The following is a 24,216-nucleotide window of genomic DNA, read 5'->3' as shown; positions in this document are numbered from 1 at the left end:
TGCAAAACTCTGTCATCCTAAAAAAATAAACTGGGAGGAAGTCTTTGCATGGTCTGGATGCTGATGTTCGGGAAATGAGATGAGAAGGCCTGAACACCCAGGGAAGCAGTGAGCACTATCCCCTCGCGGAGGCTCCATTTCCTAGAAGCACTTATGCAGATGGACAGATGTTATTTCTCAGTGACCAACTGACTCACAGGGCTGTACTCTGAGTTTGTGCAAGCCCTGCCTGAGGAAAATGCTCAGTGTTCTACAATGTCCACACCGTTGCTGGAGACCCCGACGCCCAGCTGATTTAGCTGCTGCAGAGAGCTATCCAACTCCCAGCACTGACTTCCTACAGATGATTAAAGAGCCTGCTTAGGGCTATCCTTGGACAAGCCATCACTGGACTTTCTGGGACAGGGATGGACAGAGTAGGGCAAGGCTGAGTTTCTGAGAAGGGGGTGTCTACTATTGTTACTTCACAAAGTAGAGAGGAGTGGGATCTGGATGAGCCTACAGCTGGCTGGAGAGCAGGGCAGGGAGCCTCTGTGCCTTTCTGTCTGTCCGTGGGATATGGTCAGTGCCCCAGCCTCTGCGTTGGCTGGGGTGTTCCTGCATGGAAGGCTGGGCCAATATTTGCTATTTTGCAGCTGGGGTTTTGTTTTCTCTTAATCCTTAGTTGACTGGTTCTTATCAGAGGATCTGGCAGCACCATGATAGCAGTGTTTACATATCCACCTGACCCACCCACAGGCCTGCAGGACAGCTTGAGAGAGAGACCCACAGGGAACTCTACATTGAAATGGTAACATGTGAAGGAAAATAATATAGGTCAGAAACTGGATCTACATAAACTAAAGGAAGAGCATTAGAGAAAGAATAAATGAAGGTAAAAGAAAATCTTTTACATTTGTTATTCTAAATTTATCTAAAATATAATAGTTTATTTAAGTAATAATAACAACAATGCATTCAGTGACTATACCTTATGGATAAGTGAAGTGAATGTCAGAAATGTTCTAAGGATGGGAGGGAAGAACTGAGAATATCCTTGTAAGATACCTGTACTACCCTGGAAGGAGGTTAGTGTTATTTGAAAGTGGACTTGATTGGTTGTAAGTGTATCTAGGGCAACCACTAAAGAATGTTAAAAAAAAGTGTTAATATGCTGAGAGAGAGGAGAAAATAGAATCATAAAATGATCAATTAAAATGAGAAAAGGCAGAAAAGGGGTGGGAGATGAAAAAAGAAACAAGAGCAATGAACAGAAAACAATTATAAATATGACTGATATTAATCCAATTATATATGAGTATTGACTTTATTTATTTTTTAAAGATTTTATTTATTTATTTGACAGAGAGAGACACAGCGAGAGAGGGAACACATGCAGGGGGAGTGGGGGAGGGAGAAGCAGGCTTCCCGCCCAGCAGGGAGCCCAATGTGGGGCTCGATCCCAGGACTCTGGGATCATGACCTGAGCCAAAGGCAGACACTTAAGGACTGAGCCACCCAGGTGCCCCATGAGTATTGACTTTAAATGTGAGGGGTCTAAAAACACAAATTAAAAGAGACTATCAGAGTGGACAAAAAACAAGAGCTAACTCTATCTTGTCTACAAGAAACCCATTTCAACTATAAAGACACATAAAGATTAAAAGTAAAGTTATAGAAAAAGATACATCCTGCTAACACTAATAAGAGTTAAAATAGTTAAAATTAATTTCAAGCAGAGCAGACTTCAGATCAAGGAAAATTATCAGAGATAGGGAAGAACATTAAATAATGATAAAGGGGTCAATTTGCCAAGAAGATATAACAATCCTTAATGTGTATGTGCCTAACAACAGACTGTGAAAATAGGTGAAGCAAAATGATAGAACTTCAAGGAGACATAAACAAACCCATCATTATATTTTATTTATTATTCTTTGAGACATCAATACCCTTCTATAAATGACTGACAGATCCAAAGGCAAAAAATCATAAAGACATAGTTGAACTGAAGAGCACCATCAATCAACTGGATCTAATTGACATTTATAGAATATATCATCCAATGACAGCAGAATAAACATTTTTCTCAAGCTCACATGGAACATCCATCAAGACAGACCATAAAGTGGGGCATAAAACACATTTAAAATTATAGAAATCATACAGAAATCATATTAAGTATGCTCTTAGACAATAATGAAATTAAACACAATAACAGAAAGATAGCTGAAAAACTCCCAAATAATTGGAGATTAAATAATATACTTCTAAGTAATACATGGGTCAAAGAATAAATCTCAAGAGAAATTTTAAAATATTTTGAACTAAATGAAAATAAAAACACATCAAAACTACAAAAGCAGTGCTTAGAAATTTATAGCACTGTATGCATATACTAGAAGATATCTAAGATCAATAATCTAAGTCTTCATCTTAGGAAAAAAAGAAAAAGAGAAGTAAATTAAAACCAAAGCAAGAAGAATATAAGCAATAATGAAAATTAGAGCAGAAATCAATAAAATTAAAAACAAGAATTCAGTAGAGGAATTCAAGAAACCCAAAAGTTGATTCCTTCAAAAGATCAATAAAAATTGATAAACTTCAAGCTAGGCTAATCAAGAATAAAAAATTATTTCTATCAGAAATGAAAGAGGGGCCATCATTACTGATCCCATGGAAATTAAAAGGATAATAAAATAGTGTTATGAACAACTCTATGCCCCCAAATTTGCTAAATTATGTGAAATGGACCAATTCCTTGAAATACACAATCTACCAAAACTCACACAAGAACTAGATGATCTGAATAGGCTTACATCTATTAAAGAAATGGGACCAATAATTCATAATCTTCTAAAACAGAAAGCACCAGGCCCAGAAGGGTTCACTGGCGAATTCTACCAAACATTTAAGGAAGAAATGATATCAATCCTCTAAAATCTCTTCAGAAAAATATAAGCATAAGGGATACTTAAACTCATTCTGTGAGGACAGCATTAACCTAATACAAAGCCAGATAAAGACATGAAAATAAAACTACAGAATAACATCTCTCATGAACATAGATGCAAAGTCCTTAACAAAATATTAGCAAATCTAATCCAGTATATATATAAAAAAAAATGTACCATGACCAAATGTGGGATTTATTCCAGGTATACAAGGCTGGTTCAGTATTTTTTTTTTAAATCACTTAATGTAATCTATCATATTAATGGACTAAAGAAAAAAATCATATGATCCTATCAATAGATGTAGAAAAATAATTTGATAAAATCCAACATCCAATTATGATAAAAACTCTCCGCAATCTAGGAACAGAGAAGAGCTTCCTCAATTTGGTAAAGAATATGTACAAAAACCCACAGATGGAATAAACCAATAAAGAAGCCTTGTGTAGGAAACAGTGAATTAAACCTAAATGATTAATATGAGGGTCCCAGGAAGATAGCTGAGAGTAGAGCAACTAGTCCAGATTGGTTTGGAGGGACAGAAAGCTCTAGGAGGAAATTACAGAGGAAAACTCCAATGATTTGTCACCATTTTTGGAGATTTGGAAAAAAAAAGATGTACTGCAGGCAATGCAAGGAAAATAAAAGTCAATATAAATTTGTGAGAAATCACACAAGAAAGGAAATAGAAGTGCATTATATTAGTTTCCTGTTCAGTGAAAATATTTATATAATCACAATAATAAAAATACCACTTATTTATTTTCATCTTTGAAAATAAATCTGTTAAAAAAAAAGAAAAAATCTGTAGACAAAGTGTTCAGGTTTAATTATGGTTATAGAAAAGAATATAAATCTTGACAATATAAAGTACAGAAACAACTGTAGAAAGGTGGAAAGAAAGAGTAGAGTAAAAGAAGGGCTGAAGAACTAACACTTTTTCTTTCAAAATATGGAATGAAGAGATACTATCTTTAGCAGAAAGAATGACAAACAAATAAACAAAACCCCTACAGCCAACATCATACTTAATGGTGAGAAAGTAGATGCTTTCCCCTTAAGATCAGGAATAGAGCAAGGAAATCCCCTCGCACTGTTTCTATTCACTTTATAATGGAAGTACTAGCTAATACAATAAGACACAAAAAGGAAATAAAAGGTATACAAATTAGGAAGAAAGAAAAAACCATCCTTGTTCACAGATGACATCGTTTTCTATGTAGAATATCCAAGGAGTCAACCAAAAAACAAATATGATTGTATCAAGGTTGTAGGATACAAGCTTAAAATACAAAAATCAACTGCCTTCCTATACACTCGCAATAAACAAATGGAATTTGAAATTAAAAACACAACACCAGGGAAGCTGATCCATTCCAACCACCGCCTCATGGCCGCTTATGTGCAGCTCATGCCTGCTCTGGTACAGGGCTGCATCGCAGACTACGAGGCTGCCTCAGCTGGGTCAGGGGTTGCTGCTGAAGAGTCCAGAACCTCACCATCAGGCAGCTAGCCCTCCCCAACCCCGGGAAGGGAGGCACTGGATGGACCCTCAAATTGAAGGAGCCAGTGGACCTTGGGCTGGATACGGCCTGTATATAGAGCGAGGGGTTACCTGAGAGCTAGGTACTATTGCTCCTTTTCCTGGAGCCAATAAACCTTTTACTCTCAAAAACAACAACAAAAAAACCCCCAAAAAACAAAAACACAACACCATTGGGACATCTGAGTGGCACAGTCGGTTAATTGTCCAAATCTTGGTTTTGGCTCAGGTCATGATCTCAGAGTCCTGAGATTGAGCCCCACATAGGGCTCTGTGCTCAGCGTGAAGTCTGCTTGAGATTCTCTCCCCTCTCCTTCTGCCCCTCCTGCTTATGCTCTCTCTCTCTCTAAAATAAATAAATAATTAAAAAAAACCCCAACACACCATCATTTACATCAACACTAAAATAAGTAAAATACTTAGGTGCAAATGTAACAAAGTATGTACAAGATCTATATGAAGAAAACTTCTTAAAAACTTGCTGAAAGAAGTCAAATCTAAATAGAGAGATATCCATGTTCAGGGATAGAAAGACTCAATGGGTTAAGATATAAATTTTTCCTAAATTCATCTACAGATTCAACACAATCCCAATCAAAATCCCAGCAAGTTATTTTATGGATATAAACAAACTAATTTTAAAGTTTATATGGAAAGAGAAAAGAACGCTTAGAATAGTCAAGACAATTTTGAAGAACAAAGTTGGAGGACTAACACTACCCAGATTATGCATAATATTAAAAACAGTTGATGCTGATGAATGGATAAACAAAACTTGGTATATCCATGTGATGGACTATTAAGTTATAAAAAGGAACAAAGTGCTGATAAATATTACAACCCGGTTGAATTCTGAAAATGTTCTGCTATATGAAAGCAACCAGAAACAAAAATAACACATATGATTCTATCAAATGAATTGTCCAGAAGAAGCAAATCCACTGAGACAGAAAGTAGATTAGTGGTTGCCACAGGCTGGACAGAGTGGGTGGTGACTGCTAATGGACATGAGGTTTCTTTTTGGGGTGATAAAAATATTCTGGAAATAGTGGGGATACTTGCACAACTGCATGAATACACTAAAAAACACCGAGTTGTTTTATAAGGGTGATTTTCATGGTATGCGAATTACATCTCAATTAAGCTGTTATTAAAAAATAGAATGCGGGACACCTGGGTGGCTCAGTCGTTAAACGTCTGCCTTCGGCTCAGGTCATGATCCCAGGGTCCTGGGATCGAGCCCTGCATCGGGGCTCAGCGGGGAGCCTGCTTCTCCCTCTCCCACTCCCCCTGTTTGTGTTCCCTCTCTCGCTGTGTCTATCTCTGTCAAATAAATACATAAAACCTTAAAAAAAAAATAGAATGCAACTTCATTTTCAAAGCCACTGAGTTGGCAAAAGACAAAATATAAAATAGGAGATAGTGGCACAACATTGTCAATATACTAAATGCCACTGAATTGCTCACTTAAAATTATTTTTTAATTAAGTATAATTAACTTATGTGTTATATTACTTTCAGGTGTACAATATAATGATTCAACAATTTTTTTAAAAAGATTTTATTTATGCATTTGACAGAGGGACAGCGAGAGAGAGAAAGAGAGCACAAGGAGGCAGACAGGCAGGCAGAGGGAGAGGGATAAGCAGGCTCCCTGCTAAGCAGGAAACCTGATGCGGGGCTCGATCCCGGGATGCTAGGAACCTGACCAGAACCAAAGGCAGACGCTTAACCAACTGAGCCACCCAGGCGCCCCTGATTCAACAATTCTATGTGTTGGGGCACCAGTGCCTTTAGTTTTGTACACATATGAGTCTCAAGCAGACTCAGTCCGTTAAGTGTCTGCCTTTGGCTCAGGTCATGATTTCAGGGTCCTGGGATTGAGCCCAGCATCGGGCTCCCTGCTCAGTGAGGAGTCTGCTTCTCCCTCTCCCTCTGCCCCTCCCTGTGCTTGTGCTCTCTCACTCTCTTCCAAATAAATAAAAATCTTAAAAACAAAAACAATTCTATATGTTACCAAATGCTCATCAAGATCAGTGTACTCTTGATGCTCTTTATCTATTTCACTTATACCCCACCCGCCTCTCCTCTGGCAACCACCAGTTTATTCTCTGCATTTAAGAGTCTGTTTTTTGGTCTCTTTTTTTCTTTGTTTATTTGTTTTGTTTTTTAAATTCTATGTATGAGTGAAATCATATGCTATCTCATATACTTTCTCTGACTTATTTTGCTTAACATTATACCCTCTAGGTCCTTTCATGTTGCTGCAAATGGCAAGATTTCATTATTTTTTACATCTGAGTAATATTCTACTCCATATATATATACACCACATCTTCTTTTATTCATTCATCTATCAATGGACACTTGGGTTACTTCCATATCTTGGCTATTATAAATAATACTGCAATAAACATAGGGGTGCATATATCTTTTTAAATTAGTGTTTTTGTTTTCTTTGGATAAATACCCAATAGTGTAATTACTGGATCATATGGTAATTCTATTGTTAATTTTTAAAAAGATTTATTATTTTTAGAGAGAGCGAGTGAGAGCATGCGCACAAGTAGGGGAGGGGGAGAGGGAGAGAATCTCAAGCAGACTCCCCACTGAGCACAGAGCCCGATGTGGGGTTCAATCTCATGGCCCTGAGATCATGAACCGAACAAAATCAGGAGTTGGACACTTAACTGACTGAGCCATCTGGTCACCCCTTATTTTTAATTTTTGAGGAATCTCCGTACTGTTCTCCACAGTGGCTGCACTAATTTGCATTCCCACCAACAGGGCACAAGGGTTCCTTTTTCTCCACATCCTCACTGACACTTGTTATTTCTTATACTTTTGATTTTAGCCATTCTGACAAGTATAACGTGATACTTCATTGTGGTTTTGATTTGCACTTCCCTGATGATTTGTGATGTTGAGCATCTTTTATGTGTCTTTTGGCTATCTGGATGTCTTCTTTGGCAAAATGTCTATTCAGGTCCTCTGACCATTTTTTAATGGGATTATTTGTTTTCTTGGTATTGAGTTATATAAGTTTTTTAATATATTTTGGATATTAACCCTCTATTGGCTATATCATTTGCAAATATCTTCTCCCATTCAGTAAGTTGCCTTTTTATTTTGGTAATGGTTTCCTTTGCTGTGCAAAAGCTTTTTATTTTGGTGTAGTCCCAATAGTTTATTTTTCCTTTTGTTTCCCTTGCCTGAAAAGACATACCTAGAAAAACGTTACTATGGCCAATGTCAAAGAAATTATTGCCTATGTTTTCTTCTAGGAGTTTTATGGTTCCAGGTCTCACATTTAGGTCTTTAACCCACTTGAATTTACTTTTGTGTATAAGAAAGTTTTCCCAGCACCATTTGTTAAAGAGAGAGTCTTTCTCCACTGTGTATGCTTGCCTCCTTTGTCATAGGTTTATTGACCACATAAGCATGAGTTTGTTTCTGGGCTCTCTATTCTGTTCCCTTGATCCATGTGTCTATTTTTGTGCTAGTATTTTGTGCTAGTAGTATGTTTTAATAACTACAGCTTTGTAGATACCTACAGCTGGGATTGTGATACCTCCAGCTTTGTTCTTCTTTATCAAGACTGATTTGGCCATTTGGGGTCTTTTGTGGTTCCACACAAAATTTTGGAGAGTTTGTTCTAGTTCTGTGAAAAATGTTGTGGTATTTAGACAGAGATAACATTAAATCTGTAGATTGCTTTGGGTAGTATGGACAATTTTTGAAATGGTTATAATTTTATAAATCCCACCTATAAATTATTATTTAAAAAAAATATGTTCTTCAGAAACTAGAAAAATTAGGTCTTCTCTTTCCCCACAAGAATCTACACGTTTTCCTCTTTTTGCATCTCTGTGGCATTCGCTGGCTATGGATAATGGGTTAGGTTTCAAACCCTCCTTTAGAAGCCAAACTCTTCAGGTACATATTTTCTCATAATACGGTGCTATGGGTGGTGGTGATTCTTATGGTCTTATAATTAACAGGGTCCCATATAGCTTCTTTTTTTTAAGATTTATTTATTTGAGAGAGGGAGAGAGAGGCAGGGCAGAAGGAGAGAATCTTAAGCAGACTCCACATTGAGCACTGAACCTGAAGCAGGGCTCGATCCCACGACCCATGAGATCACAACCTAAGCCGAAATCAAAAGTCAGATGCTCAACCAACTGAGCCATCCAAGTGCTCCAGGGTCCCATGCAGCTTAAGCAGTGTGGATGGGTGGTGGTCCCTCTCAAATGTGGGGCAGAGAACACTGCTGGGAGACTGTTCCCACACCCTTCTCTCTCTTCTGAGCCCCTGACCAATCCTGGGCTCTGAGAGAGGTGACGGGTGGGACGAGAACAGATGGCAGCCAGTGAAGAAAATGAAGGTGGAAGGGAGGCCCCTGGAGTTGGTGGAGATGTGTAGGCGGTAGCAGGCTGTGGGCAGAGTGACAAGGACAGGTGCACAGAGCATCTGCTGCAGGGCGTGTGTCTGCACTGTGCGCTGTCCTCACAGCCTGTGCCCTGTCCTCACAGCCTGTGCCCAGGGGCCCAGCAGAGCCAATTCTTGGAAACCCCCACAGTCCACTTAGCCTCTGCAGACTCTCAGTCCTTCCTTCCCTGCACAGTTCCAAACAGCCTGTCAGCAATGAATCCAGCTTTGTACCATAGTCTATCTATGGTGACAGAATTGCTTCATTTAAGAAAACAAATTGATCATACAACCTCCTTAGCATTCTGGGAATAGCAGAACAAGACAGAGCCAACTCCATCCCAAGAAGGCCCTGCCTCCTCCAGCACATAAAGCTTTTACAACTGCCCCTGGCACCTCTGTGGGTTTTCCATATGGCCTTCATCTGTCTGGAAGACCTTCACCACTCTGTCTGACAAATCCTAACAGTCCCAAGGCCACCTACCTACTGCCTCACTGGCTCTTGCCCTCAGCCAGCCCTCCTGGTCTGTAGAAGTGGAAGCACTGAGATGTCATCCTTCTCCACTACTCTGTGAGTGCTCCAAGCCCCCAAAGCCTCATGTGCATTATCTTATTTAATCCTCAACAGTGCTTTAAGGTGTATTCTATTAGCCCTGTGTTACAGATGAGAAAATAGAAGACCCAGATGACAGGTGGCTTGTTAAGAGTCTGCTTTCTTCAGGACCACTAGGCTATACTGCTCTCATTTCTCATTTCAAATCACAATCTTAGTTATGTTTTGGTACTAACACTAAAAGAAGATGCACAGAAAAGAAAATCCAAATGGCCTCAACACAATGAATGAGTGCTCAATCTCACAAGCAGGCAGGGGAATGTAAATTAAAGCAACAAGAATAGGATCAGAGTTTTGCTATTCATAAAAATTATAAAGATTCAGAAATCTAGCAGTGGGCAAGGCTGGAGGAAATAGGCCTTCTTAGAAATTACTTTTGGAAATGTGAATTTTTGTATGCTTTCTGGAAATTAATATCTTTTAATATTAAGGATACACCAATAGTGTGGCCACTTTGGAAAACACTTACACATTTCTTCAAAAAGGCTAAGCACAGGGTTTCCCATATGACCCAGCAATTCCACTCCTAGATACATACCCCAAATTTGAAAACACGTTGTTCAAACAAAAACTTGTCCATAAATATCCACAGCTGCACCGTTTACAATAGCCAAAAAGTGGAAACAACCCAATGTCCATCAACTGATGAATGGATAAAACAAGATGTGGTGCAACCATACAATGAAATATTCAGCCATAAAAAGAAATGAAGTGCTGGGGCACCTGGGTGGCTCAGTTGTTAAGCGTCCACCTTTGGCTCAGGTCATGATCCCAGGGTCCTGGGATCAAGCCCCGCATTGGGCTCCCTGCTCGGCGGGAGTCTGCTTCTCCCTCTCCCACTCCCCCTGCTTGTGTTCCTGCTCTCGCTATCTCTCTCTCTGTCAAATAAATAAATAAAATCTCTAAAAAAAAAAAAAGAAAAGAAAAGAAATGAAGTGCCGATACCTGGTACATCATGGATAACTTTGAAAACATTATGCCAAGTGAAAGAAGCCAATTTTGAAAGACTATATAATGTGTGATTCCATGTATGTAAAATATCCAGAAAAAGCAATTCTATAAAGACAGAAAGTAGATCAGTGCTTTCCTAAGACCAGGGTAAGGGCTGGGGTGGGAGAGCATAATGGGGAGTGATTGACAATGGGCATGAGGTATATTTTTTGGATGATGACAATGTTTCTTTTTAAAGATTTCTTTTCTTTTTCTTAAATAATCTCTACACCCAATGTGGTGCTCAAACTCACAACCTGAGATCAAGAGTTGCATGCTCTACTGACTGAGCCAGCCAGGTGTCCCGACAATGTGGTGATAGTTGCATAACTCTGAATATACTAAAACATTTTAAATGAGTGAATTGTAGCGATGTAAGTTATATCTCAAAAAAGTTGGTTAAAAAATATATGAACCCTAAGATCCTGAAATCAGCTACTGAAACATCTCAGATGTATCAAAAACACTTAAGCTCTCCAAGACAGAGCTAAGATTGTTCTCTCAAAGCTGGCCTCTTCCACCATGTCCTACTCCATTGAACAGCTCTACCATTGCCTTGTTGCCTAAGCTAGAATCTCAGAGGTCATCACATACATTCCCACCCTCCATCTACACCTTGCTCCCTCTGTACTGAATTCACTACCCAACCTGTCTGTTTCCCCCAACTAAACCCACTTCCAGATTTACTTTGCTTCCTCGCTTGTCTCACATCTTTGGACTGGTGCTTGCCCTCCCACTTGCTACCACCCCAGGCCCTGGCCCTTCCACTCTGCTCTGCAGAGACAAAACCTGGAGAACCCGTCTCTCTGTCGATGACAGAGCGCACTCCTGCTAGGGCCACTGACTTGGGCAGTGGCTGGGCCCTTCAGCCTAATCTCCGGTCATTCCATCCATCCAGATGGTGCTCCCCAACTCTACCCTGTCAGCAGCCTTTATATGTCCTATTCTTTTTCTGTCAGATATCCTTCCTGCCCCTACTCATTCACCTAATTGGCTACTTCCTATCCTTCAGATCTCAGCACAAGGCTCCTGTCCTTGAGGAGACTAAGTGAGCTCCCTGACAAGGTGAGGCCCCAGCAATCAGCACATGGAGCACTTGGAACATTGTAGTTCTATACGTGATTGTGTGCACAGCTCATTGAGGTCTTCTATACCCACTAGAAGTCTAAGAGGCAAGAACCTCTTCTGATTTTGTTTCTTAGGTATCCAAAGTTTGGAACATGTCAAACATAAAAACTTGTTGAATAAATGAAATGAATATGAAGTATGGTATTTAAAAAAATATAAATACCATTTCCACCAGGATTGACTACCCACCTTGAACGCTGCAAACGGAGTTGACCTGAGTGAAAGAATCCAGTTCATTGAGCTTCACAGGGCCAGTCAGTTCACAGGAGCAAGCACCGGAGTCCGCACCCAAAAGGGGCTTTTGAAGCAAGAGGACACTTCGTTCAACACAAACAATCCGACCTGCCAACAGAGACACTTCAGATTATTGAAGCACTGAAGAAAAAAGTGAGTTCTCCTGCCAGTAAAGACAGTGTCCTTTGCCAACCCCACTGTGGGCAGAGGGCACAGTTTTGAGGTCCATCCATTGTATCCAATGACACATGCACTGTACAGAAAGAAGTGCTAAAGTCACAGGTGTGCTAAGTGGGGAAAGCACACAAAACTAGATTCAAATTCATTTTAGAAAGGTGAATTTTGTGGTATGCAAATTATATCTCAACAAAATAAAATAAAAATATAGTTTGGGCAGGATTCTAGTTTGATTCCTGGCAAAAAAGAGCTAACTGATCTAAGTGTATATTTATAATGTTCTAGCTTTTTGTTTGTTTTAAAAAGTGATGTTCCAGGCAATGACTTCAAGTGGCTTCTGTACCTGTAATGTGTGCCACCAAGAGACAATCCTTGAGTAACCAATGGCATCTTTCAAGGGAGTGTCAGTACTGCAGGGGTTCTGGTTCTGTGAAGGTTCTAGCCCCATGACAGGGGCTAGTGAAAGCTGAGGGCTGGTATCATGGGTCTCTTCCACTCCATGTGCCATGTCCACAGTTGGCTTCATGAAGGGGCCAGCAGTTCCAGAGTAAGGCAAAGCCCACAATGCCATTTTATGGCACCTATCAGTCACCACTGGGTCAAAGCTAGGAAGAAGAAAGCATACCCTGGGCTCGGAGAGTATCCCTGAAGAGAAAGCTGTGAGAGACAGCCTCGGTGAGCGCTTTCAGGACTTCCTGGCTCAACACACATGAGGGGGCCACACAGACTGGCATGGTTTTGGGGAGGCCAGAGTTATTCTCATCCTGCATCTGCAGGGTGACATCAGTCACCATCAGCCAAATCTCCCTTTGCTGCAGAGGAAGCAAACTGTTTACCTACAATTCAAAGACACAGTCAAGTCTATTAACTTTAAGAGCTATTCTTACTATCCAAATTTTTTTTTAATTTTTTAAAATTAATTTTAATGTATTTAATCTAAATATCCAAAATATACTTTTGTCATATAATAAATAGAAACAATAGATATATGTATTTTTTAAAACAATTTTTCTTAAAGATTTTATTTATTTAGTTGAGAGAGAGAGAGCACATGAAAGGGGGAAGGGTCAGAGGGAGAAGCAGACTCCCCGCCGAGCAGGGAGCCCGATGCGGCACTCGATCCAGGGACTCTAGGATCATGACCTGAGCTGAAGGCAGTCGCTTAACCCACTGAGCCACCCAGGCACCCGAAACAATAGAGATATTTTATCTTCTTGTTTTTTTGTACTAAATCTTCAAAATCCAGTGTGTACTTTATTATGTTAGTCACCATACAGTACATCATTAGTTTTTGATGTAGTGTTCCATTATCCAGAATTTTAAAAAAGCATTATGTTAGATGATTATTACTAACAATTTTAGTTATCATTCCAACAACTATTTTCAAATATACAATAGACTCTGCAGGTCTTCGTCACTAGTCCCCACTGACATGGCTGTGTCCTGAGAGTGCAAACCCTGTACCTGTTAGGGATACAGTCTGCCCTTCCCTGGCACTACTGTACTTGTCCTTGAACTACTCAGGGAGATTTCATTGTTCTTTTCCTCCAGATCTCAGAATGTTAATTACCACATTGTTTTATATTTAGTCCATACACATTCTTCTTTCTTGTTAGATTTAAGTTTCCTAAGGATCAGTGATTGTTAGGAACTAAATGTTTATATCCACCCCTAAGTCCCCAATTCATATGCTGAAGTCCTAACCTCCAGTGTGATAATGGTAGGTGGGGCCTTTGGGTGGTAATTAGGTCCTACGTAGAGCCCTCAAGATGGGATTCCTGTCCTTCTAAGACAAGAGTTTGTTTCCTCACTCTGCCCTTCACATTGTGAGGATACAAGGAGATTTCCTATTGTAAACCAAGAGAGCGCTCACTAAGAACCTGACCTGGTGGCACTTTGATCTCAGACTTTAATATTCCAGACCTGTGAGAAATAAACTGTTGCAGTTTAAGCCACACAGTGTATGGAATTTTGCCATAGCAACCTAAACTGAGACAGGAATACTTGTTACTTGCCCTCAAATTTTATATAGGGCTCTGATATAAAGCAGGTATAAAATATTTGTTGTATCTATAGCAAATTTACTTTTTTTTTCTTTTTTTATTTAAATACAATTTTGTTAACATACTGTATTACTATGTTCAGGGGTAGAATTTAGTGGTTTTTTTTTTTAAAGATTTTATTTATTTATTTGAGAGAGAATGAGAGACAGAGAGCACAAGAGGGAAGAGGGTCAGAGGGAGAAACAGACTTCCCGCTGAGCAGGGAGTCCGATGTGGGACTTGATCCCGGGACTCCAGGATCATGACCTGAGCCGAAGGCAGTCGCTTAACCAACTGAACCACCCAGGCGCCCTAGAATTTAGTTTTTCATCAGTTGCATATAAGACCCAGTGCTCATTAAATTAAGTGCCCTCCTGGGGCGCCTGGGTGGCTCAGTCGTTAAGCGTCTGCCTTCCGCTCAGTCATGATCTCAGGGTCCTGGGATCGAGCCCCACATTGGGCTCCCTGATCGGCGGGAAACCTGCTTCTCCCTCTCCCAAATCCCTGCTTGTGTTCCCTATCTCGCTGTGTCTCTGTCAAATAAATAAAATCTTTAAAAAAAAAAATCAAGTGCCCTCCTTAATGTCCATCACCCAGTTACCCTATCCACCCATCCACCTCCCCTCAACAACACTCAGTTTGTTTCCTACAGTTAAGAATCTCTTATGGTTTGACTCCCTCTCTGTTTTCATCTTATTTTATTTTTCCTTCCCTTTCCTTCCCCCTCCTTTTCCTTTCCTTTCCTTTCCCTCCTCGATGTTCATCTGTTTTGTTTTTTAAATTCCACATACGAATGAAATCATATATTTGTTTTTCTCTGACTGACTTATTTCCCTTAGCATAATACCCTATAGTTCCAGCCACATCATTGCAAATGGCAAGATTTCATTCTTTTTGATGGCTGTGTAATATTGCATAGTATATTATACCTCACATCTTCTTTATCCATCTCTCTGTCAATGGACACTGCTCTTTCTACAGTTTGGCTATTGTGAACATTGCTGCTATAAACACTGGTATGCCAGTGCTCCTTCTGATCACTATGTTTTTATCCTTTGGATAACTGCAATTGCTGGGTCATAGGGTAGTTCTATTTTTAACTTTTGGAGGAACCTCCAGAGTGCCTGGACCATTTTGCATTCCCAACAGTGTATCTTTCTCCACATCCTCGGCATTATCTGTTGTTTCCTGAGTTGTTAATTTTATCCATTCTGACTGGTGTGAGGTGGTATCTCATTGAGGTTTTGATTTGTCTTTCCCTGATGCCGAGTGATGTTGAGCATTTTTTCATGTGTCTGTTGGCCATTTGGATGAAGAAATATCTGTTCATGTCTTTTGCCCATTTCTTGGCTGGATTATTTGTTTTATGGGTGTTGAGTTTGATAAGTTCTTTATAGATTTTGGATACTAGCCCTTTAAATGATAAGGCATTTGCAAATATCTTCTCCCATCCCATAGGTTGCCTTTTAGTGTTGTCAACTATTTCCTTTGCTGTGCAAAAGCTTTTTATCCTGATTAAGTCCCAACAGTTCATTTTTGCTTTTGTTTTCCTTGCCTTTGGAGACACGTCTAGCAAGAGTTGCTATGGCTGAGGTGAAGAGGTTGCTGCCTGCGTTCTCCTCTAGGATTTGATGGATTCCTATCTCACATTTAGGTCTTTCATCCATTTTGACTTTATTATTGTGTATGGTGTAAGAAAGTGGCCGAGTTTCATTCTTCTGCATGTGGCTGTCCAGTTTTCCTAACACTATTTGTTGAAGAGACTTTTTTTTTCCCCATTGGATGTTCTTTCCTGCTTTGTTGAAGAGTAGTTTACCATAGAGTTGAGGTCCGTTTCTGGGCTCTCTATTCTGTTCCACTGATCTATGTGTCTGTTTTTTTGCCAGTACCATACTGTCTTGATGATGACAGCTTTGTAATACAGCTTGAAGTCCAGAATTGTGTTGCCTCCAGCTCTGTTTTTTTCTTTCAGCATTCCTTTGGCTACTTGGGGTCTTTTCTGTTTCCACACAAATTATAGCATTGTTTGTTCCAGCTCTGTGAAAAATGCTGATGGAATTTTGATAGATTGTTATTGAATGTGTAGATTGCTTTGAGTAGCACAGACATTTTAACAATATTTGTTCTTCCAATCCATTAGCATGGAACGTTTTTCTATTTCTATCTTCCTCAATTTCATTTATAAGTGTTCTATAGTTTTCAGAGTACAGATTCTTTACCTCTTTAAGGTTTATTCCTAGATATCTTCTGGTTTTTGGTGCAACTATAAATGTGACCAATTCCTTGATTTCTCTTTCTTCTGCTTCATTGTTAGTGTATAAAAATGCAATTGACCTCTGTGCATTGATTTTATATCCTGGGACTTTGCTGAATTCCTGTATCAGTTCTCACAATTTTTTTGGTGGAGTCTTTTGGGTTTTCTATAGAGAGTATCATGTTATCTGTGAAGAGTGAAAGTTTGATTTCTTTGCTGATTTGCATGCTTTTTACATCTTTTTGCTGTCTGATCGCTGAGGCTAAGACTTCCAGTACTACGCAGAACAAACATGCTGAGAATGAACATCCCTGTCGTGTTCCTGACCTTAAGGGAAGGGCTCTGTTTCTCCCCATTGAGGATGATATTCATTGTGGGTTTTTTGTATATGGCTTCTATGATATTGAGGTATGTTCCCTCTATCTCTACATTGTGGGGAATTTTAATAAAGAAGGGATGCTGTATTTTGTCAAATGCTTTTTGCATCAATTGAGAAGATCACATGGTTCTTGGCTTTTCTTTTATTAATGTGGTGTACCACGTTGATCAATTTGCAGCTGTTGATCCACCCCTACAGCCCAGCAATAAATCCCACTTGGTCATGGTGAATAATCCTTTTAATGTACTGTTGGATCCTATTAGCTAGTATCTTGGTGAGAATTTTTGCATCCATGTTCATCAGGGATATTGGTCTGTAATTCTCCTTTTAGTGGGCTCTTTGGTTTTGGGATCAAGATAATGCTGGCCTCACAGAATGAGTTTGGAAGTTTTCCTTCCATTTCTATTTTTTGAAACAGTTTCAGAAGGTGTTAATTCTTCTTTAAATGTTTGGTAGAATTTCCCTGGGAAGCCATCTGGCCCTGGACTCTTCTTTGTTGGGTGATTTTTGATTACTGATTCAATTTCTTTGCTTGTTATGGGTCTGTTCAGGTTTTCAATTTCTTCCTGTTTCAGTTGGGGTAGTTTGTATGTTTCTAGGAATGCTTCCATTTCTTCCAGATTGCCTAATTTGTTGGCATATAATTGCTCATAATATTCTCTTATAATTATTTGTATTTCCTTGGTATTGGTTGTGATCTCTCCTCTTTCATTCGTGATTTTGTTGATTTGGGTCCTTTCTCTTTTCTTTTTGATAAGTCTGGCTGGGGTTTATCAATATTATTAATTCTTTGAGGGACTAGCTCCTAGTTTCATTGATTTGTTCTACTGTTCATTTGATTTCTAAATCATTGATTTCTGCTTTAATCTTTAGTATGGATTGCTGTTCTTTTTCCAGCTCCTTTAGGTGTAGGGTTAGGTTGTGTATTTGAGACTTTTCTTGTTTCTCAAGAAAGGTTTGTATTGGTATATACTTCCCTCTTAGGACCATCTTTGTTGCATCCCAAAGTTTCTGAACTGTTGTGTTTTTATTTTCATTTGTTTCCATGTATTTTTTAAATTCTTCTTTAATTTCCTGGTTGACCCATTCATTCTTTAGTAGAATGTTCTTTAGCCTCCATATATCTGTGGTCCTTCCAAAGTTTTTCTTGTGGTTGACTTCAAGTTTTATAACATTGTGGTCTGAAAATATGCATGGTATGATCTCAATCTTTTAGTACCAGTTGAAACCTGATTTGTGACCCAGGATGTGATCAATTCTGGAGAATGTTCCATGAGCACTCGAGAAGATTCTGCTGCTTTAGGATGAAATTCTCTGAGTATATCTGTGAACTCCATCTGGTCCAGTGTGTCATTCAAATCCCTTGTTTTGTTTTTGTTCTTCTGCTTAGATGATGTGTCCATTGGTCTGAGTGGGGTGTTAAGTCCCCTACTATTATTGCAGTATTATCAATGAATTTCTTTTTTTTTCTTTAAAGATTTTATTTATTTATTTGACAGACAGAGACACAGCGAAGAGAGGGAACACAAGCAGGGGGAGTGAGAGAGGGAGAAGCAGGCTTCCCGTTGAGCAGGATGCCTGATGCGGGGCTTAATCCCAGAACCCTGGGATCATGACCTGAGCTGAAGGCAGATGCTTAACCCACTTAACCACCCAGGTGCCCCATCAATGAGTTTCTTTAATTTAATTTAATTGTTATTAATTGGTTTATATATTTGGCTGCTCCCAAGGTAGGGGCATAAATATTTACAATTGTTAGATCTTGTTGGATCAACCCTTTTATTACGATATAGTGTCCTTCCTCATCTCTTATTACAGGCTTTGGTTTAAAATCTAGTTTGTCTGATATAAGGATGGCTACCCCAGCTTTCTTTTGATGTCCATTAAGCATGATAAATGGTTCTCCATCCCCTCCCTTTCAATCTGGAGGTGTCTTTGGGTCTAAAATGAATTTCTTTTAAGCAGAAAACCGATGGGTCTTTTTTTTTTTTTATCCATTCTGATACCCTATGTGTTTTGATTGGAGCATTTAGTCCATTCACATTCAGAGTAATTCTTGAAAGATATGAAGTCAGTGCCATGGTATTATCTGTTGTCACTGTTTCTGTAGATGTCTCTGTTCCTTTCTGGTGTTTGTTACTTTTGGGGTCTCTCTTTGCTGAAAGGATCCCCTTTAATATTTCTGGCAGGGCTAGTTTAGTGTTCACAAATTCCTTTAGTATTTTTTTGTCCTGGAAACTCTTTACTTCTCCTATTCTGAATGACAGCCTTGCTGGATAAAGTATTCTTGGCTGCATATTTTTCTCATTTAGCATGTTGAATATGTCATGTCAGTCCTTTCTTGTCTACCTCATTTCTGTGGATAGGTCTGCTGTTAGTCTTATGTGTCTACCCTTGTAGGTTAAGGACCTCTTGTCCTGAGCTGGTTTCAGGATATTCTCCTTATCTCTGAAATTTGGAAGCTTCACTGTAATATGTCAAGATGTTCCCATTTTTGTTGATTTGGAGGGGGGTTCCGTGTGCTTCCTGCACTCGAATGCCTGTTTCCTTCCCCAGATTAGGGAAGTTTTGAGCTATAATTTGTTCAATAAAACTTCTGCCCCTTTCTGCAGTTCCTCATCTTCTGGGACCCATATAATACAGATATTATTTTGCTTTATGGAATCACTGATTTGTCTAAGTCTCCCTTCGTGATCTAATAGTTTTTTTTTCCTTTTTCTTTTTAATGTCCTTATTTTCCATCATTTTATTATCTATATCATTGATTCTCTCTTCTGATTCATTAATCCTCGTTTTTATGGCCACCACTTGGGACTGAATCTCTGTAATAGCATTTTTAATTTCAGCCTGACTAGATTTTAGTTGTTTTATGTCAACAGTAAGGGATTCTCTAGTGTCTTCTATGCTTTTTTCAAGCCCAACTAGTATCTTTATAATGTTGTTTTAAATTCTAGTTCAGACATCTTACTTATATCCATATTGATTAGATCTGTGGCAGTGAGTACTAACTCCTCTTCTTTCTTTTGGGGGTGAATTTCTCCGCCATGTCACTTTGTCCATAAACGAAAGGGAGAAGAAAAAAAAAAAAGAAAAAAACCAGCAAAAACAACATATCAATAACAACAACTTTAGAAAGTGTTTCTGGTGTATGCTGTGTACTCTGCTGCTGTGTTTTGGCTGCTCTTTCCCACCAGCCCGTCCACTACAGTGTTCTTCCCTGCTTGCAGTGGAGAGTGTTTGTACCTTTAACTAGATGTGCTTTGATTTGTTTGTCAAGATAAGCCTAGGAAAGAAAAAAGAAAAGAAAAGAAGAAAAAAAAACAGATGATCCTAGAAAAGGAAAAGCAACAAAAATGCAAACAGACAAAAAACTATAAGCTTCACATCTGCCATGTTCTTTCCCTCTGACTTTTGTTAATCCTCAAATCATATTCCTGGTTGTTCAAAATAGTTGGATGCTGTGTTCCAAGGATGAGGAAGCTCAGTGTCCCCCTACTACTCTGCCATCTTAACTCCAGTAATCTTTCTCTTTTATTCTTTATTTTTTATCATAATTTTCTTGTATCTACAAAAGTTGTAATGCCATTTTAAGTTCATTATAATGGTTTTTGCTCTTTCCCCTTGGTCAGGGTTTAGGATTCAGTATATCCAAATGGGGCCAATGATTTGCCTGGGAAGACCCTTGTAGTCAGCAGGGCTGGACCATGAGAAGCTGGCTGGTCTGAGGTTCAGTTGGTGCTACTGGTGTGGATGGCATAATCAGGCTGAGGATTCCATTTGGCTGGCTGACAGGACTGGGCAGAGAAAGTGACTTGCATGGTGAGGAACTGTGGGTTGGGGTGAAAGGGGTAGCTCACATGGTTGGGAGGTTGATTACAGATAGGAAATTAGAGTGAATTATATTGAGGAAAATGAAAGCCACGTTTTCTCACTGTTGGATAAGGGAGTTATAAATATGGAAATACAGAAACGTAGAGTCAATTCTGTGGTGATGATCTACAACTGGAGATACTGGTATAAAATCATGATTTCAGATATAGGTGAATAGATGGAAAGAAATAGGTATGGATTTATGTGCATATGTGCATGAGTTTACACACATATACTTCTTTGCTCTATCTGTTGGGAGGGCCTAGAGACAATAACCTCCCAATAGCAGTGAGCCCATCTAGTACCCAGACCTTTGCTTCTAAATATCATTCTCCATTAAAATCAGCCATGGCTCCTTCAAGAGATGGCTGTTTCCAGAATAAAGCACAGATGAGTCTGAAACATCTTACTGTGTCAGAAAGTAAGGAAATACTTAAAGAATGATAGGGACACATCCAAAGGGCTCATGAAGCAGCTTGAATCCGGTAAATTTGAACATCCATATAAACAAAAGTGAGATTATAATCCATTGAACAAAACTGAATCCACTGGTCCATACTGATATAAACAGTGAATACATAAATAGGGAAATAAGCACATAAGTAGAGCTGAATGCCAACTACTAAATGTAAAAGGTATGCTGGACTTAGAAAACTACCATTTGACCACTATCAGAGTAATAATTCAGGCAAGATAGTCTCAATGCATCTTCCTATAAAATATTTATTACATAGTTATTAATTTGTAAGTAGGAGATACTTATTACTTAACTTTAGAGTGGTGAAGCCTAGAAAACACCACCTTTTTTCCCCCTTCAAGTTCTTATTTAAATTCCATAGTGTAATATTAGTTTCAGGTGTACAATTTAGTGATTCATCATTTACATACAATACCCAGTGTTCACTGTAAGTGCTCTCCTTAATACCCATCACCCATTTAGCCCATCCCCCCACCCATCTCCTCTCCAGCAACTCTCAGTTCTTTCTTATAGTTAAGAGTGTTTTCTAGGCAGCTCTTTCTGCCATGGGTCCTGTCCCCATGCTTTAATAAAAAAAAAAAAAAAGTCTCTTCTAGTTTGCCTCTCTCTTTTTTTCCCCCTTTGCTTGTTTGGTTTCTTAAATTTCACATATCAGTTAAATCATATGGTATTTGTCTGTCTCTGACAAACTTATTTCACTTAGCATAATACCTTCTAGCTCCCTCCATCCACATTGTTGCAATGGCAAGATACCATAGTTTTTGATGGCTGAGTAATATTCATTTGTATATACAGACCACATCTTTAGCCATTCATCAGTCGATGGACACATGGGCTCTTTCCATAATTTGGCTATTGTTGATAGCTGTATAAACATCGGGGGGCATGTACCCCTTCAAATCTGTATTTTTGTATCCTTTGGATAAATACCTAGTAGTGCAATTGCTGGATCATAGCGTAGTTCTATTTTTAACTTTTTGAGGAACCTCCATACTTTTTTCCATTGTGGCTGGACCAGTTTGCATTCCCATCAACAGTGTAAGAGGGTTCCCCTTTTTCTGCATCCTTGCCAACACCTGTTGTTTCCTGTGTTAATTTTAGCCATTCTGACAGGTGTGAGGTGGTACCTCATTATAGTTTTGATTTGTATTTCCCTAACAATGAGTGATGTTGAGCATCTTAGAAAACACCATCTTAATCAATTGATAAAATACCACAGCACTGGGACAAATCAACTGTGCCTCCTGATATGAAGACAGTATTTTTATGTGGTATTCCTGACAAAGATGCGTAACTTGAATCTATTCATGAGATAACATCAGGCCAATCTAAATGGAGAGATATTCTATGAATTACTGATCTCTATTCTTAAAAACTGCCAAGGTCATAAAAGATAAGCAAAGATGCAGAAATATTCAATTTGAAGAAGAAAGAGACATGACAACTAAGTGCAGTGCATGATACTGTATTGGACTGTGACGTTATAAATGATTTGGGGGGAACAACTAGCAAAATCACATTTTTAAAAAATGGTAGCTATCTCAGGAAGGGCAAAGATTTCTACAAGATTATCTGCAGTTGGGAGTTTTTCTGACAATCTTCAAAGATTTTAGATACTCTTTGTAAATACCCTGGATTTTTACTATCTTTTTCTTTTTTTTAAAGATTTTATTTATTTGACAGAGAGAGAGAGAGAGAGAGAGAGACAGTGAGAGAGGGAACACAAGGGGGAGTGGGGGAGGGAGAAACAGGCTTCCCATTGAGTAGGGAGCCCGATGTGGGGCTCGATCCCAGGACCCTGGGATCATGACCTGAGCCGAAGGCAGACGCTTAACGACTGAGCCACCCAGGCGCCCCTTACTATCTCTTTTTCAATCTCTTGATGAGCCAAAATGGTCTAACTTCCTTTTAAATTAACTATCAAATTATCTTTACCATTGGGTTATCCTCTGTAAAAAGACACAAATAACCAATTAATTCAAAGCAGTGCTACCAATCTAATTGTTAAAATTTTATTAAAAATAGATCTGTTCCACACAAAAATGCCCAATAATTTTGACAAAGTTGCAAAAGCAATTCAACAGAGGAAGGACGGCCTATCAACAAATAATGCTGGAACAACTGGACATCCACAGGCAAAAAAAGGGAACCTTGACCTAAACTACATACTTTATTAAAAAAATCAACTCAAAATGCAGCATGGACTCAAATGTAAAATTATACATCTTCCAGAAAAGAACATAAAAGATAAACTTTGGGACCTAAAACTAGGCAAAAAGGCTTGACTTGCCTTTATGACAAAAGCATGATCTGTAAGAGGGAAAGTTAATAAATTTGACTGCATAAAAATGAAAAACTTTGCTCTGCAAAACCCCTGTTGAAAGGATGAAAAGACAAATTACAGACCCTGAAAAATATTTGCAAATCATATATCTGACAGAGGCTTTGTATATAGAATATATAAAGAACTTCCAAATTCAGCAGTAAACAAAAAAATAATTCAAACAGAAAATGGGCAAAAGACATGTATAGACCTTTCACCAAAGAAGTTATACAGATGGCAAATAAATATATGAAAGGATTTTCAACATCATTAGTTCTCTAGATGAATCTCTAAAGACAACAACAACAACAACAACAACAACAACCAAATAGCTCCCAAAGGAGCTGTTACAGGTTAAACTGTGTCCCTCCAAAAAGATCAATTGAAGTCCTAACTCTAGTACCTCAGAATGTGACCTAATCTGGAAATAAGGTCTTTACAAATTTAACCAAGTCAAGATGAAACCATGACAGCAGGCCCTCATCCAATCTGACTGGTGTCCTTATAAAAAAGGAAATTTGGACACTGATCTACAGAGGTAAGACCACATGAAGACACAGAGGGTGAAGATGGCCATGTGCCTGGGGTGATGTATATATAAAACCAAGGAAGGCCAAGGATTGCTTTCAAACACTAGAAGCTGGAAGAGGCAAGGGAGGATTTTCCCCAGAGCTGTCATAGAGAGCATGGCCCTGCTGACACCTTGATTTCAGATTTCTAGCCCCCACAAGTGTGAAATGATAAATTTCTGTTGTTTTAAGCAATCTTGTTTTTGGTACTTTGTGCAGCTGGCCTAGGAAACAACACTGATATATACTGCATGG

General features: G+C 38.9%; 1 protein-coding gene and 1 long non-coding RNA gene across 14 annotated transcripts in view; one reads left to right on the top strand and one right to left on the bottom strand.

Moving 5' to 3' along the window:
• The window catches only part of SPIDR (scaffold protein involved in DNA repair), a 584,775-nt gene that overhangs the window by 13,557 nt on the left and 547,002 nt on the right, over positions 1-24,216 (bottom strand). For 11 of the 13 annotated variants that reach the window (XM_025870570.2, XM_025870572.2, XM_025870573.2 and 8 more), the window contains 2 exons: positions 12,672-12,882; positions 11,825-11,977 (listed from right to left, as the gene is read on the bottom strand). In XM_025870570.2, coding sequence (XP_025726355.2) covers positions 11,825-11,977; positions 12,672-12,882 — 364 coding nt within the window. The remainder of the gene's footprint in view (positions 1-11,824; positions 11,978-12,671; positions 12,883-24,216) is intronic. The other 2 variants (XM_025870571.2, XM_073892748.1) reach the window with 1 other exon arrangement.
• LOC141372784 (uncharacterized) lies at positions 490-11,830 on the top strand. Its single transcript, XR_012378195.1, has 3 exons — positions 490-874; positions 11,520-11,709; positions 11,811-11,830. It is a non-coding gene; the product is annotated as an uncharacterized lncRNA (long non-coding RNA).

This window comes from Callorhinus ursinus, unplaced genomic scaffold (assembly GCF_003265705.2).
Source record: "Callorhinus ursinus isolate GAN/ISIS: 27379988/994484 unplaced genomic scaffold, GSC_fseal_2.0 scaffold5, whole genome shotgun sequence".
Classification (NCBI taxonomy): Eukaryota; Metazoa; Chordata; class Mammalia; order Carnivora; family Otariidae; genus Callorhinus; species Callorhinus ursinus.
The sequence above is the reverse complement of the archived record's forward strand: the minus strand, read 5'-3'. Positions and strand labels throughout refer to the sequence as shown.